This window comes from Otolemur garnettii, unplaced genomic scaffold (assembly GCF_000181295.1).
Source record: "Otolemur garnettii isolate 467f Iridium unplaced genomic scaffold, OtoGar3 scaffold00109, whole genome shotgun sequence".
In the NCBI taxonomy this organism is placed as follows: domain Eukaryota; kingdom Metazoa; phylum Chordata; class Mammalia; order Primates; family Galagidae; genus Otolemur; species Otolemur garnettii.
In genome coordinates, this window is record NW_003852504.1 from 4,883,513 (window position 1) to 4,899,475 (window position 15,963).

The 15,963-nt window shown below is 47.5% G+C and overlaps 1 protein-coding gene across 2 annotated transcripts in view; it reads right to left on the reverse strand.

The window, feature by feature from the left end:
• Window positions 1–14,292, reverse strand: part of HS6ST2 (heparan sulfate 6-O-sulfotransferase 2) — a 320,090-nt gene extending 305,798 nt beyond the window's left edge. For both annotated transcript variants that reach the window (XM_023517362.1, XM_003796956.2), the window contains exons 1-3: window positions 14,147–14,292; window positions 11,113–11,806; window positions 9,751–10,269 (exon numbers count right to left, since the gene is read on the reverse strand). In XM_023517362.1, the coding sequence (XP_023373130.1) occupies window positions 9,751–10,269; window positions 11,113–11,540 (947 nt within the window). In that variant the 5' untranslated portion in view covers window positions 11,541–11,806; window positions 14,147–14,292. The remainder of the gene's footprint in view (window positions 1–9,750; window positions 10,270–11,112; window positions 11,807–14,146) is intronic.
• Between the last annotated feature and the right edge of the window lie 1,671 nt (window positions 14,293–15,963).

Consider the following 15,963-nt stretch of genomic DNA (forward strand, 5'->3'; position numbering starts at 1 on the left):
CCTTAGGTGTATGTGGCTGGCGCCTTAGCCGCTTGAGCCACAGGCGCCGAGCCGATTAAAGGGCTTTTTAAAAGTATTTCTGGGTTATCTCACTGCAACTTGGTCACCCTCGTCAATTTCTAAACACTCTTTGCTTGCATTCACTCTCCTGGAAAAAGTTAGCAAAAGCTCAAAGATCTCTAGGAATAAATTGGAGTTGATACTTCTCTGAAGATCTGTCATTATTAGTATAGTTATGAGAGAAAGTCAATCAGTACAAACAATGTGCACACGGGCCGAATCCATTTGATGTAAATCAACACATTATACATTTCAATGGCTCTGTATTCCACAGAAAAGTGTGTGGAAGTGATTCATCAGACTAAACTCTTCACAAGAAACAGACCAGTTCTCTCAGGCTCACTAGGGCATCTCCACTAGTAAAATTTAAAAAGCAATCAAACGGAATAAGAAGTCCTCTTTGTAGACATTTACATCAGTGAAGAACACGATTCTTGACAATTCAGAGTAAATGAAGTGCAAATTATTCTCTTATAATATAACCCAGAGTTGAAGCTTAAATTGTGACTGAAAAAGAGCCCACAGTTTAATCAGAAAAATATATTTATTGGCAATTCCCATGAGTTCGTATTTGATACATTTATATCATAGGATAACAAGTTCAAAACTATTGCTAAGTTATAAATATGGAATTTATGCAGAATTTGCATGTATTGAATTTTATTTTGAATCTGCATGTGTGCCTATATTTGAATATTTATAATATTCCAGAAAAAGCACAGTGGAATGTGCAAGACAGATTTATTTAGTGTAATGCTCTGAAATGTGTCAAAGTCTTCAACACTGTTCTTAGAGGCAAAATGGCAGAAATAACAAATGGGATGCAATAAGATCAACTGAATATCTGCAAAGTACAATACCTAGTAAAACGAGACAAGCTCTTTTGCCAATAAATATTTTACTGAAGTTTACACAATATTTCTCTAAGTTTACAATGACATTGTTTAGATGGCATATACTGTCAAGTAGATTATTCACTATCCATTAATGGAAAGGTAGAAATTCCCACTCATATCTTTGTTATTAAACTCACTTACTAAATCTCTCATTCTATGTGTGATGGAATGTTGATATTAGCTTTTCAACTGTGAAAGATGTTCTTCACACCATCAAAATAACTTCTGCCTCGGATATAGCTGCAGTAGAGTTTCAACAATAACGCATCTCACTATACAACAAGGGCTGCCTGGAAAGTATCCAGCCATGTATGATGAAAAATAGAGACATGCGTGGCTGGATACTTTCCAGACAGCCCTCTTATGTATATACCATAGCCCCTCAGCTATCCAGAATTGTTGGGGAATGACGTTTCTAAGCAACTAAATTTACGGCTAACTGTGGGTAATGCTCTTAGGCAGTGAAACTGCTCTAGGAAGGAGCTGCCCCGCAGAGCAAACTCTCCTTCTTTCCTGGATGAGAACAACACGTGCACTAACTGATCTAAGCTCCCAGTTACAGGTGCTTAGAGCTATGTCCCTTTACCAACTCCAAGACTTTACTCTTCCAGCCGGATCATCAGCCCTGGTACCAACCCACTAGGAAAGAGGCTCATGAAGCCCTGAAGTTCAGACTATCTTGGGTGGCTCTGGCTAAGCAGACTAAGCCTTCTATTTCTAACGATGTGCCACGATTAACTTCCTGTTCCACATAATTTATAAGTAAAAAGTTATAATTTATAAATGAATTAGAAACAATAGCAATTCACCCAAATATTTCTATGATGTACTGGTATAAGAGTTCTTTGCATTGTGTGGGAATATGGTAACAGCCAATTATCAGAAAAACCAGCAGCTGAGGCCTGACTTTTCACCTCTGCCTTACAGTGTGAGGGTTTATTGGGGCTGAGGCTGCTTTCCTCATTAAGGGCTCCCAGGACATCTAGAGGCTAATGAAATAACCAGCCGTAGTCTTTAGGAAGCAAAAAGTAAACATTCAGCGTCATTTATCACAGCTATAATAAAACATTATTTTTAAATTGTTAATGCTTACTTTTATTATAAAAGTAATACATACTCATAAAGGAAATTCAAAACCTTCAGAAAAGCAGAAACAGAAAATAAATCACTAATTGGTCCATTAATATCCGGGCATTTTTTTCTTCCCCTCTCTGTCTTGTATGCTTACATTTGAGAAGGCTGGGGTGATTTCTCACTCTTGTTCTCATTCTCTTCTTTCTTTAGCATAGTTGTAGTCATACTGTGTCCATAATTTTCTGCCTCATTTAACCTTAAATCACTAGCAATTTCTTAATTACTAGCAAAAAAGGACTTTTTTTTTTTGAGACAGAGTCTCACTCTGTTACCCTGGATAGAGTGCCATGGCATCATAGCTCACAGCAACCTCAAACTCTTGGCCTCAAGAGACCCTCTTGGGCGGTGCCTGTGGCTCAGAGGAGTAGGGCGTTGGCCCCATATGCCGGAGGTGGCAGGTTCAAACCCAGCCCCAGCCAAAAAAAAAAAAGAGAGAGAGTGATCCTCTTGCCTCAGTCTCCTGAGCAGCTGGGACTACAGGCACCTGCCACAAAGCCTGACTATTTTTTTTTTTTTAGAGAGATGGTGTCTTACTCTTGTTTGGGCTAGTCTTGAACTCCTGAGCTCAAGCAATTCATCCACACCTCAGCCTCCCCAAGTGCCAGAAATACAGGCATGAGCCACCGTGCCCAGCCTGTAAATGGACGTTTAAATGGTTTTGTAATAAATCTTCAAGTGGATGTACTGAGATGTCTTGAATAATTCTCCACTATATGGATGTTCAGATTGTCTCCAATTTGTTGCACTTATAATAACTCCAGTTAGCCTCCTAGCGTATGTGCTCACAGCATTCTTTACTTTTCCCCCATGGCATGTCTCACAATTTTAAGTAATTTAATATGTGTTTCACATCTATCTTTACCACTCCATGAAAGCAAAGGTCACATCTTTCTGGCTCTTCATGGTGCCCCCAACACACAGCACAGTGACAGCAGATATTCAGTAAATATTTGTTGAATAAATAAATAGAGTGCATAAATGTAAAGCATGTGTAAGATTGTGTTTTTCAGCAAAATTCCAAAAAGGAAATTATGGGTCAAAGAAATATACATTTTTAATGTTTTCTGTTTGTATTGTCTAATTTATTTCCAAAAAGATCATTTAAATCTACATTCCCACCACTCATGCATGAGTCCTATGCTATTCATTATCCTCTTGTCAGCACTGGCTACTAACATTTTTTGTTTGGTGGTGATGTACGTTGGGTTTTGTCTTGTTTTGTTTTGTTAATCAGGATTAGAGAAGCAAAGAAAGTATCCTTTGTGTAAATGTTTCAGTGTGCATTTCTGTAGTACCAGAAAGACTAAACAGTTTTGTTTTTCTACGTCTGCAAACTAGCTGTGGGTTCCATGTTGTCGACTCTCTGGTCTCTAATCAATTCATGGGAGTTCTTTGTACAGCAAAGATTTCAGCTCTTTGTTGCGATTGCTGTGCATATTTTCACCAGTTTGACACACGACTTTTCATTTTTGGCTTTTTTCTTTTTTGACAAATGACCATTTCTCATTTTTTATATAATTCTAACTGTCGATCTTTTCCTCTATTCACACACCCTTGTCCTTCCTACGTGTGAATTACAGCTATCATTTAAATAATAAAGCCAATTACAAATTCAGATTAACTGGGTTCACAGATTCCCACATGTACTATACAACTAAGCCCTAACCTACGCCAGAGCCCCAGTTCAAACCTCATTACAAGCCCTGTGCACTGGAAGACTGGACAACAGGGACTGGTCCATGACTCTTCAGTAGCCTCCCAGAACAAACTAGACCCCATTCTCAACATCTTCATTTTGGTCAATGGTACCACCTCCACTCCAGACTAGAAATCAGGCAGACAGCTTTAACTAGACTCCAGCCTTCATTTAATTCTATGATTTGTTTACATTCTTTCCATCCAGGAACCCCTGGGGTTCAACCACCTCATTGCCATCACAATCTCCTCGGTGAGAGCCTCATCCCACCCACCTCCCTAACTGTTACTCCTCCAAGTATGAATCTTCTCACTTCTGGCCCAGCCCAGCTAGATGAGGCTGCTGGACCTCATAACACCACTAGATACAACACCCACCCACAATGCCCCCTTTCTTCTAAATACAACTCACTTATTCCCAGGGCCCTTTTCAAAAGAATCTCTTCTTTTTCTGGTCTGTTCTTTACCTTAGAAAGAATCTTGTTCAAATTTCCCATTTTACAAAGGAGACACTGAGGCCAAGGAAGGAGAAATGACTTTCCCCAAATCCAAGGTTCCTTACCCACCGCCTATCTACTCTGCACATTTCTGCACTCCACATGCTGATGATACTCATGGACTTCGGGATGAAGATAGTATCCTTGGCTTTTTTGGCTTTGTTTGGGTTCTAATCTCCCCCAACTGCTAGCATCATGCCGGGGACATAATAGTTAATCCCCCAGGCTTGCTAATTAAATCTAAACCACAATATAACGGATGAACTTTTCTCTACTTTTTAATATATTCTGGTAAATGTGTGACATTTAGAAGACATTATTAATTTTCAAATTGTTTTCAAACAAAATCCACCTTTGAAATTAAATATCCAGGCTGGCCATGGTGGCTCATGCCTGTAATCCTAGCACTCTGGGAGGCCCAGGCAGGCCGATGGCTTGAGCTCAGGAGTTTGAGACCAGCCTGAGCAAGAATGAGACCCCGTCTCTACTAAAAATAAAAAACTGAGGCAACGGTATCACTTGAGCCCAAGCATTTGAGGTTACTGTGAGCTACGATGCCACAACACTCTACTGGGGGCCAAAAAGTGAGACTCTGTCTCCCCCCCCCAAAAAAAGAAAAAAGGAATTAAATATCTAAAGTACCAAATTATCCTATCCTGTTCAACAGAAAACTCTGGGAGAGCAAAGATGATGTGTCTCTCCTAGAATACAATGAGCAGATCCACAAAATTTTGTTTAATGAATGACAGAAAAAAAGGGGGTGACTATTCTTCTAATGTCATTTTATACCATGTCAGTTGATAACTGATAGCCATAAAAGACAAGCACTAGCATTCTAATCACCACGTAACAGCACCAATCAAAAATTATTATTAAGAGAGAATTGTGAGTAGCTGCTTATACTATCTGAGAACTCAAGAGCTTTGTCACAACTCCAACAACAAACAGGTTTGCTATCTATGCAAAGATGCTAACTAATACTGCTGTTCTACAGATTTTTTTATTTCTGTTTTTTTATTGTAGTTATCATTGTTGTTTAGTAGGCCCAGGCCAGGCTGGAACCCTCCAACCCCAATGTATGTGACTGGCACCGTAACCCCTGAGCTACGGGCGCCGAGCCTGTTCTACAGATATTATTATCATGGTAGATTTTTCCCCCCTCTTCTCTGAAATAGGTGGGATGGTACGACAGCTCTCGTCAAAGGTGGCTGAAGAAATGCATCCTCAGCTCAGTGCAGCGGAGAGCCCAACAGCCTACAGCCCGATGAACTACACGGCCGGCACTGCTTTACTCGCTGCCTCGTCCCATACCACAAGCCTGTTGTGTCCTCCTGCCTCACTGCAAAATTAAGAAAGGGAAGGAGTGGGAGTGTGGGCATGCGAGCCCTGATCAGGCACATGCACTCTATAGTTCTAGCTCTTTCAAAATAGAGGCACCTTTGAAAAAGAAATGGAAAGGAAAGAAAGCTTTTACCACATTAAAAAAAGCAAGAGTGATATAAAAAAGCTCTTCTCCATTTAAACAAATACCTTTTAGTCCTTTCCTGCTAATGATATCCTACTAGATTTTATATGACAATTAATTACTCTGCTGGATGACTGCTGAAAAATTTAGAGACGCTAGAAGTCTAGAATGGAACGTGAACATGATCAGATTCTTTGGCTTGTACAGCCACGGACCCCGACCTCCCACCCCCATGCCACGTGTGCCAGCCAGCACAGTACCTAGAGAAGACCGGGGGCTAGTGCAGTTTCTTTGGGCCCAATTCTAAATTCCTCCCACAGAACAAATGGCACACTAGAGTTGGCTACAAACAGAGGGAATTTGGCCTGAGAAAAGCCTGCAGATTTCAGGACTTTAAACAGCTGGTGAACAATAATGTTTTGACACATTTTCAAAAATGGTCTCAGAAACTCTAAAATGAGCAGGACCCTGCTCTGACCCCAAACAACATATTGGCAGACAGATGGATGAAATGTAATTCCTAATATTTTTAAAGAAATATTATTTTTAATAAACAACTTGAGCCTTTTGCCAGCCAAGCATGTTTGTTCATTTCCTCTCTCTCTCTCTCTGTCCACTCCAGGCAGCACAATCACGGGATCACGTTGGTTGGTTTCTGTTAGCAGTTATATATCACCCAAGCACTTTACCATCAGCGGAGGCAGGGAAGCATCTCAAATGTAGCACTAGGAGTAGGATTCAGGGTCTTGGCTTACAGCCACAACAGCCTCTTATGCCCCCTCTAATGTGGATGAATGAATGGCTGCAAGTCAGGAGGTGGTTCCTGTCCCAGATGATGCTCATCCAACCTTTGCAGGAATCCTAAACATGGCAATGAGAGTCCCCTCTGCAAGATAGCCCCCAAACCTGCTCCTGGTGAGCATAAAGCCCGGAGGATGTAGAAATCTGTTCCTCTCCCAGTGGATTTGGGAACCCTGCCCCAACCACTCACCCAAACTCACATGTGTAAAATTGCTTGATGATAGTGATGACCTGGGTGCTAACAACATCAGCTAACATTTATTAATTATTCACTCTGTGGTCGTCACTGACTTGAAATACTTCATCGTGAATTTGCAAAAACGCTTGTTTGTCAAGGTGCCGAGCAAAGGTAGTGGTGGAGTCAGACTGAATTGGAATTAGATTCCTGCTGCGCCACTAAAGAGTTCAATGACCTTGGGGAAGCCCTTCATTCTCTGTTCTTCACTCTCATCTGATAAATGGGGATACTTTTGTCCATTCTGCCCTCCTGCCAAAGATAGTGCAAGTTTACAGAGAAATGCCAGAGATAAGAAACATGAAAGCTCATCGTAAACTAGAGCACACTCTCCACAGAGGCTCTGGTCCAAGGTCACACAGCTGGTTCGTGTCTGGCCTAGAATTAAGGCCCAGGTGTCTGAACTCCCAGGCTAGACAGGCGGACCTGGTGTTCCCCTCATCTCAGCACAGTACAGAGACAAGCAGTTAGCACCGAGAGGCTCTAACAAAGGGCCTCCAAAGGCGGATGCTCTCATCACCAAACACCAGCTCCTTTCCCTCACAAATCACTGCCAGTACAGCTGCCTTTGCCTCTAAATTTTCACCTCCCACACACACATGCATACTCACATACACACACTCTCACACCCCACCGTGCCTTAGCTCTTACAGATCATCAGAACTCACAGAACTGGTCCTGGAAGCAGGGATCTGTCAACATCCAGGGAAATTCTGGAACCCTCAGGCTATTGCTATTCTTCCAGATATATATTTCTGCAGGTGGGCAGGAATGAATGAAATAAAAAGGTGCCCTCGTGGTGACAATGCATTTCTTAGCAAATTTTATTTCATTTTAGCAAATACCGTAAAATCTAAGAAATCTGACTTCTTAAAACGTGTTTCTTCTTTGATTAGACTAGATGGCACTGTAGTATCACCCTTTTAATACCCCAGAAAATTCCATTTCATTTCTAATCATTTTCCTTCAATTTGGGATAATCTAAGAAGCTTTGGGGAGGTGGGTCCTCATTATCTTATGGAGAGTGCCTGAAGGAATCTGCCAGAGGATACCAAATAGATAATCTAAACCACATTAATAATGTGTGTTTATAGATGTCACACCCTGACCTACGTGTTCAAAAGAATTGTTACAGACACACGTGCCCTGTGGAAATCCAGACAAGGCTATGACTTCCATGGTGATCAAGACCTCGTTTTCACTTTTTTTGCCATAGCTGTGGCTATGGAATTCTACTTTTCCCCTGAAGATGTTTTTGAATATTACCACCTCCACTACACCAACAAGCTCTGTCAGCAGGAAAAATTATTTCCAATATTGCCAAATTGTTTGGGAACTTCTTAAACACAGGAATCTTGTTGTGACAATGACTTACACAGTTCTTGTAAGAGATTGCGACAGTCACCTTCCTGGGGCTAAGATTTTTCTTGGGATGAAAAAAGAAAGCTGTTAGTGCTGGAGAGGAAATAAAAGTTTGACAGATACTGCCAAAAAATTCAGCATTTCAGAGAGGACACTGAAATCTGAGGAAAGAGGAGGTGAGGAGGAAAGGCTAGGGTGAGGTTTCTTCTAAACCTTAATAGCCACCAGAAAGTCAGAGGGCTCTGAGAGCTCCATCTGCTTAAAGTACCCTTTGCCCAGGACACTCAGTGTCCCTATGGGTGAGGGCAGCATAGGGTCCAGGCAGGAAGCCAGACACTGCAGCAGTAGCCTTAAGGGGCCCTGTAGTCGCCCAAATGGGGAGGTGGGGAGCATGGCCACGTCCTTGCCCACCCAAAGACACCAGTCCAGAGGCCTCTGGCAATTTGACTCACAATATCTACTCCCTGGACTCCCTGCCCAAGTCCAGATTTGTTTGGGGGACACTGGTGAAGCAATAACCCTGACACCTGCACCCTACTGCACTCCCGTAGCCCCCTTTAAAGCACTCCATGACCTCCAGCAACTGGACATTGTGGCTGGAGGGAGGAAAAAGCCCCAACTTCTGGCTACAGGCTGTTCATAAATCGACTTTTTCCACATCAGCCCCAGGCTCCCAGAAACTGGGCTGGCGGCGCCCCACGCCGGGGCTCAGGTTCTTTTTGTGTATCAGGGCAGGCTCTTTATAGCTCAAGGGGAGAGCAAAGGGGGCCCTGGGAAGATTCCCAGACCGACCCTCGGCCTGCGGGGTGCCCCTCGCATCCCCAAAGCACCTCGGATGCCTCACGTGCAGCCAGTAGTTAGAGGAGCGAGCCTGGAAACCAGAAGCTCTCCCTGGGTGTCTGGAAACAGCGGCAGAGATCTCGCCCTAGGGAGAGCGCTGCCAGAGGGGCTAAAAGGAAGAGAGAAGCAATAAAAGTCAGGCAGGAAGAGAGAAACATAAAGGGTAGGACAGAAAGCGTGAGAAGGAAAGACAGAGAATGAAACTGCCAGCAACCAAGAGATCTGGAGCACAAGAGGTAAAGAGAGGGGGGAAAAAGGCAAATAGAAGAAGCTTTAAAACAAAAAAAGGAAGAGAATGCAGGCGCAGAAAGGAGGAAGAGTGTGGGAAGGAGGCATCGGAACTGGAATGCAGAGGAGAGGCGAGAAGGGACCCAGAGACGCAGCCCGCAGAGCGCGATTCTTTGGCGCTCTCCAGAGCGGAATCTGAGTGCGGTGCCCTGTCCCGGCGGCGGCCAGGGGGGCGCTCGCTCGGCCTGCCCGGCCGCTTCCCACTCATGCACTCCTAACCACCGCGCAGCCCAACCTGCTGACAGACAGACTGACCGTCCTGGGACAGGGCAGAAAGGATTCCTGAGGTCCCCACCGCCAGACAAACGTGCGCGCCAGGACGCCTGGCGCCTGCCCAACTAGGGCGCAACGGCGGGGTCGCCAAGGTGTGCACTGGGTCCCCGGAAATCCCCGATCCCCCTCCTGGCCCTCTGCCCGCCTAGGCCCTGGTCAGCTCCAACGCTTCAGGGCCCCGCTCGGCCGCAGGCGCGCACTCACCTGGACGGTCTCAGCCTGGCGTCGCGTTTGCCGTCCACCACCGCGGGCACGCAGCTGGTGAGCTCGGTCCAGTCGGCGTGCAGCCCGCAGCTCCAGCCGGTGGAGAACCTGGAGAAGAGCCAGGTCTCCCGCTTACCCGGCCGGTGGCAAGTGCATTTCTTCTGACCCACGCGGCACTCGCACGGCTGCTCCAGCTGGATGTTGCGCACCAGGTGGCGGCCGAAAGTGGTGCCCCCGGTCTTCTGGATGTGCAGGAACACTATCAGGTCATCGCCCTTGATGTCGAAGTCTACCTTGCGCAGAAGGTCGCCACGGGTGAAATTGTAGTGGGGCACGAACCTGGCGGAGCTCTCATCCTCGGAGCGGTACGGGTCCGGCACGGGGGAGCTGAACGCCTGCAGGCGGAGGAGCTGGCATTCTGTGCCGGGGCACACGTACTGGAGGACGATCACGGCAAATAGGAAGAGCATCACCAAAGCCAGCAGCAGCTTGTTGGATTTCTCATCCATATTCCCGACGCTGAGGGAAACCCAAGCTCGTTACGTCAATCCCGCAGTTCAGCCCGCACTCGCGGTGCCCCCGCACCGCCCCCACCCCTTGGCGCCTCCGTTGCGCCCCTTTCCCCCTCCTCTCCGCACCGAGTACTCCACCGCGGCGGCGGCGGCGGCGCCCTTCCCCGCTTCCTTCCTTCCCGGCAGGCTCAGCGCTGTGGCTTCTGCCGCACACACCCCCACCCCGACTCCTTCCCTCTGGCCGCCTGCCCCCTCCCCCCGCCGGAGCTTGCCCGCCCGAGCTCCCCGTAGCCCCTTCGCGGGGTTCCACACCTACGGGACCGATCCCGGCCCCGTCGCCCCACTCCTCAACTTACGCCCCCGGTCGGGGCCCCCGCTCGTCTCGCGCCACTCTGGGTGGTTCTCATCCCCATCCCGCTTCAACCACCGGACTCTCCCCGGCTCTTCTGCCCCCGGCCCCCTTGGTGCGCACACCACTGCCAGCCCGATTCACGGACTTTCTCCCGATACGCCCCGAAGCCCTGTTCTTGCCCGCGCTCTGTTGCCCACCCGGGAGGCCGTCTCGAGTGAGCTCCAAGCCGGGCGTTACGAGTTCCCCTGGGGAAAGGAGCCCGCCGGCAGCCCGACTTACCAGCGGAGACGCTGTGCTGCCCGTGCCCACAGAACGGCGGCGAAAAAGCCGCAGCGTGGCCAAAAGCGCGCCGCGCCTCTCCGGAGTCCCGGAGCCCGGCCACCACTAACCAGCTGGAACTTTGCACCCTTCCCTCCCCTTGCGGCTGCCTTCCTTCCCCGCTCTGCCCCTGCGCACCCTGACCCGGGAGCGCGATCCCCGCTTTCGCCTAGAACGTACCTGGCCAGGGGGCCGAAAATCTTGGAGAAGATCGCACCGAGCACGTGCTTCACCGAGTGGCCCAGGGCGGCCAGGCCCCGAGTGAGCAGGGCCCGGCAGAGGGAGCCCAGGTCCCAGCGTCGCCTGAGGTCGTGCATCCGCCTGCGGCGGCTTCGGGACAGCAGCGCGAAGAGCGGGACGCGCGAGGCTCCCGCCAGGGAGGAAGACGCCTTTAGGGGCTCGTCCAGGAGCGGCCGGGAGGGGAATCCGTGAGACACACCCCTAGGAGGACCCGGGCTGACTGAGGCGGCGACCAACCCGGTCCGGCTCCCTGCCAATTCAGCCTCTACTCTGGAATGCCGGCGGGGACAGGTGGTGCGGGCGGGCGCTCCTCGCTCCGGTTGCAGCGGCTGCCCGAGCGCCCGGACTGCACACGCAGGCAGTGCCATTCCCCCCTTCAGGCAACTCAGGGTACTAAGAATCAGGAGTGAGCTTGAATTTATATAATAACGCCTCACGCCCAAGTGCTCGAGCCACTTCACAAGCAGAAGACTCAGGTTTTCTCCCGTCTTAGAGAACGGAGGTCACTACAGTGAGCGCATCACTCCACTTTGGTTCATAATTTCAACCTCGCCTAAAATAGCAAAGGCGCAAATTGGACCTCTTCCCTCTCTCTTTGGCAATTTCCATTCTCCAACAGAAGTGGGGGCATTTTCTGAAAAGGTAAGTCAGCATGAAAAAAAAAATAGCATGACCAAAAAGCATTACAGAATGGGAATCTGAGCTTTTTCAGAGCACAGACAAGCTGTTACTCCCCTCTCCTTGCTGAAACCCCTGCACCAAGCCCCGTGCCTGCAGGAAGGCTTCACTCCCATAAGGTTTATACATGAATAAACACTACATCAGAGTAAAACCATGTAATTCAAAGTGATCTAACACATGAGGAAACCGAAGCCCAGAGAGGGGTAGGGTTATGCCCAAGGTCACACAGCAGAGCCCAGAGGATTTGAACCCAGGGAACCAGGCATCATCCACCTACTTCCTGATACTGATACCATTTCCTCTAATAGCTACAGACCTTCCTCACACCCATGTTCAAAAGGCTCTTTTCTGCTATAGGACCAGGGATACAGGGATTAACAAGGAAAGAATGAATGTCCTTTCAAGAAAAGGACCCTGGGAACTCAGGACTCAGACAGTCCCCATCTGATCACTGGTGTTTCCATGACTTGAGGGTGCACTCACTCCAGTCCCACTGATGCAGAAGGTGGCAGCAGTGTTTCTGAGCAGTGCTGTTGGCTCTGGAGCCACTGAGGGATAGAGACCCCAAACTGAATCCTGGGGGTGAGGGCAGGTCCCTCCCAAGACTGTATCTCCCTTGCTGAGCTCTGCTCCCCCTCTTTCCTGTTATCCTTTCTATGCCATGAAGCGGCAAGCCAAACCTTGGTCTGGGAGTCCTGGGAAATCTGTCACTTCCAGGCTGAGCAGCTCTGGGATAATCACTTCCCACCCTAAGCCTCAGTTTTCTCATCTGTAAGATAGAACTAATAATGTCCTCTGTTTTGAACATCTGAGTCATTGTCAGAATAAAATGTAGAAACCTTTAGGCAACTCCAAACAGTGTAGCTGCTGCTCTGAGCTCAGATGTACTAACTGAGTCACAGGCCAAATAAAGAAGGAGCCCTTCTCAGGCAATTTCATAGCTGTGCCCCCTGCCCTTACCTCCCGTCACAATCCTCAGTCCTAGCTGGACTTCTTTGTACCCTCAAACCTACTGGGGTCAGTGAGGACCCCTTTGTCCAGCTGCAGGCATAAAAGACAATGGACATTTTGGGAATCCTGCATTTCTGGTAATCTAGCCATTGCCAGTCCTCATGTTCCAGGGAACACTCTAGAAACCAATGAACTTGTGCTAAGAAGCCAGACGCAGCAGCTTACAAGGCAGGCCTCTTAGCTTCCCCATAAGCTCCCCTGCTGTCCCCAGGCTGGCGGGACTAGGCCACTCCCCCTTGAGGGCAGGTAAGGTAAGAGTGTGAACCCAGGGAGTGGGAAACTATGGTGGTGGTCCAGGATCTCAGCTCGCCAGCTGCTCCTGCTGCCTTCTTGGCCACCTACCGCAGTCAGCCTCTTTAGCCTGCTCAGTAGGTGGCTCTCTTCCTGGTGCCACATAAAGGTCCCCTGCCATTACCATCATTATGCAGTAATGGCTTAGACAAATACTTCTGAAACGGGTGGGTCACACATTCAAGCCCTCTGCTACTAACTCTGGAGTTTCTACTCTCTAAGAAGGATTAGTGGGATTGGAACCCAAGAATGTGCTTTAGGCAGAGGGCAGAGGGAGGTGGTAAACAGTACAGGGAAAAATCGAGATTTACTCACTTGAGTGGTGAAAAGGAACGTGTGCAGCCACACGCACACACACGTGCACACACCCACAGTCTGACTTTAAGAGAAATGGCCAGTCAGGTGAGTTATTTGCAGATCAAAAGGGGCAGATCTAATATGTCACTAACAAGCTAGTGTAAATATGTACAACAGCTCCTCAGTGGGATTTGCATTTACAAACCCTTCCTCCACCTCGCATTATGCTGTGAAGAACAAAGAAATGACTCTCTCATGGTAGAATTCATATATCTAGGCTCCTAGAAATGGATGAAAACTGTCTGGGGGGAGGGTGGGGCAGTGGAATATCCCAGGATTCCCACAAGTCTCAGAAGATCCCTCCAGGATTGAAGGGGCTCCCTGCTGAGAAGTCAGTAAGCCTTCCTAAGTTTGCCTCCAGAGCCAGTCCTGCTGAGGCCAGGTCCGGGTCTTAGCAGATGTTCAGGAGGGCTCTTGCTGTTCTGAGCTAGGCCCCTGACTCAGGAGCTTAGTTCCTCTGAGGAACTGAATAATAAAGGCCCTGATGCTTCATATTTTGGCTTTTGGGGGTAGAAATTGGGGGCATAGGGAAAAGAGGAAAAAAACTGGCTGAATTGTCAGGTCTTTGCTTTCCCATCTCCCTGTGTCTTAGATCAACCTGAGTTGCTGTGTGTATGTATTTCAGATTCAGTACTTGGAAGGTGAGAACTCTGCAGTCTGGGCATGGCCTCTGGTTGTCGCCACAGTACGGTATGATTTTTATTATATTCCCAGAACTGTCTTTCCATGGTTTCCAACAAAAGGTTGATGATTTCGGGAGCCTACAGGTCAGCCTAGCTTGCATACTAAATAAACATGCACTTCCAAACATGTGTTTGGTTGCTGTTGTCTGAGACAAACGCGAGAGACACCAGCCCGGGCATCCAGAGACCCGGGCCCATGTCTTGATTCTGATATTAATGAGACTATATATGACTATGAGGAAGCCACGTGCTTGCTCTTAGGGGCTCACTTTCTCTATTTGTAAGACAGCACGGTTGATGATGTGATTCAAAGGGCAACTTTCCTGATGTGACATTCCGAATCACATGCTTGTCTTCTTCAAGGGCCAAAGTGCTGCCAAACACTCGGGGCCTCACTCTAGGGAGAAGACTCAGGCCTGGCCGGTGCATTCCATGGCATTCATATCATTGGATCACACTAGGCCAGCAGCAGCTGGGATTGTTCTGAGCCTATAATACAAGGGTGATAGCAGAGTCTCCTGTTCAAATTAGAACAAAAATAGTGGAAACTTAATATTTAAGAAAGTGTGACGCTCTAGAGAGAGCATAGAACTACACTTTCCCCTCATCCTGGGCATTCTCGTCAACCTGTCTTTCCAGCTGTCTCTAATTTTTTGAAAACATTCACACTCTCAATACTAAGCAATTTTGTCAGAAAGATTGAAGGCGTGTGAAGTACTGAGTTGATTCATTTCTGTTTTAATGTGGCTCTCTGAACGGAATGAACAGCGGCACTTAATGAAAACACTGTCCTGCAATTCAAACTTTAGTATGACAAACAGGTTGGGTGTGTTGCATACATCACTGTCAATAGTCATCTGTCCCCCCCCCCAAACACTGAGTTTTATTCAGCCAGCCTCACAAAACATGGGGCCCAAAGAATTTAGAAAGGCAGACAATTCCAGGGTGCTGTGGATGCTAAACAAACGTGTGCTCTGAAGGCAATATGAACGCTGTAGTGGAATTCATGGTGGACCCATCCTCGGAACTGGCAGCCAAATAACCACACCCCCCCGGTGAGGGATTCCCACCATTTCACTAACAGTAAGATTCCCACTTCTCTCTGATGGTGAATAGAAGAGTTGATTCATGCAGGGCTTTTAAAGCTATGATAAGCCAAGGCCTGGCAACCATAGGCAGCAGCCCAGACTCTCTGCTCCTGGAACAATCACCCCAGGATTGTCCCTCAGTTTCCACTCCTAGAAAATAGCCTGATCAGGTACCTCCAAAAAGCTGGTTAAGGGGTAAGGAGTAATCTAATCTCAAATGAGCTTTTATAAAGAAAAGAAAGCACAGGTTTGAAGAGCACATTGCCCTGGGATTTAATCAGGGCTCGGTGAGCTACCTCAAAGCCTTAATTTCCTCATCCATGGAAATGAGGCTAATGATGACCTCCTCACGGGGTTGTCCTGCCAGTTAACTCAAATAATCTACTGAGAGCACTTAGACTAGTTCCTGGAAAAGCAGACCTTCAGTAAATGTCCGACTTTCTTCCCTTTTGACTCTGAGTATCTTTGATTTGCGATCTTTGTTGTATTTTTCACAGTAGTCACATACACATACTTACTGACAGGTGGCTGGCCAAGGGCCTAATTTGGCCTAGGCTGGCTTTACCCCACTCCTATTTCTTTACCTGAAGTCTTTCCTCACCCTCCCTCCATGCCTCTCCAGTGCTTTCCTGGCTGGTGTCCTGTGGAGGAAGAAAGCCTCTGATTCACGCAGTCACATT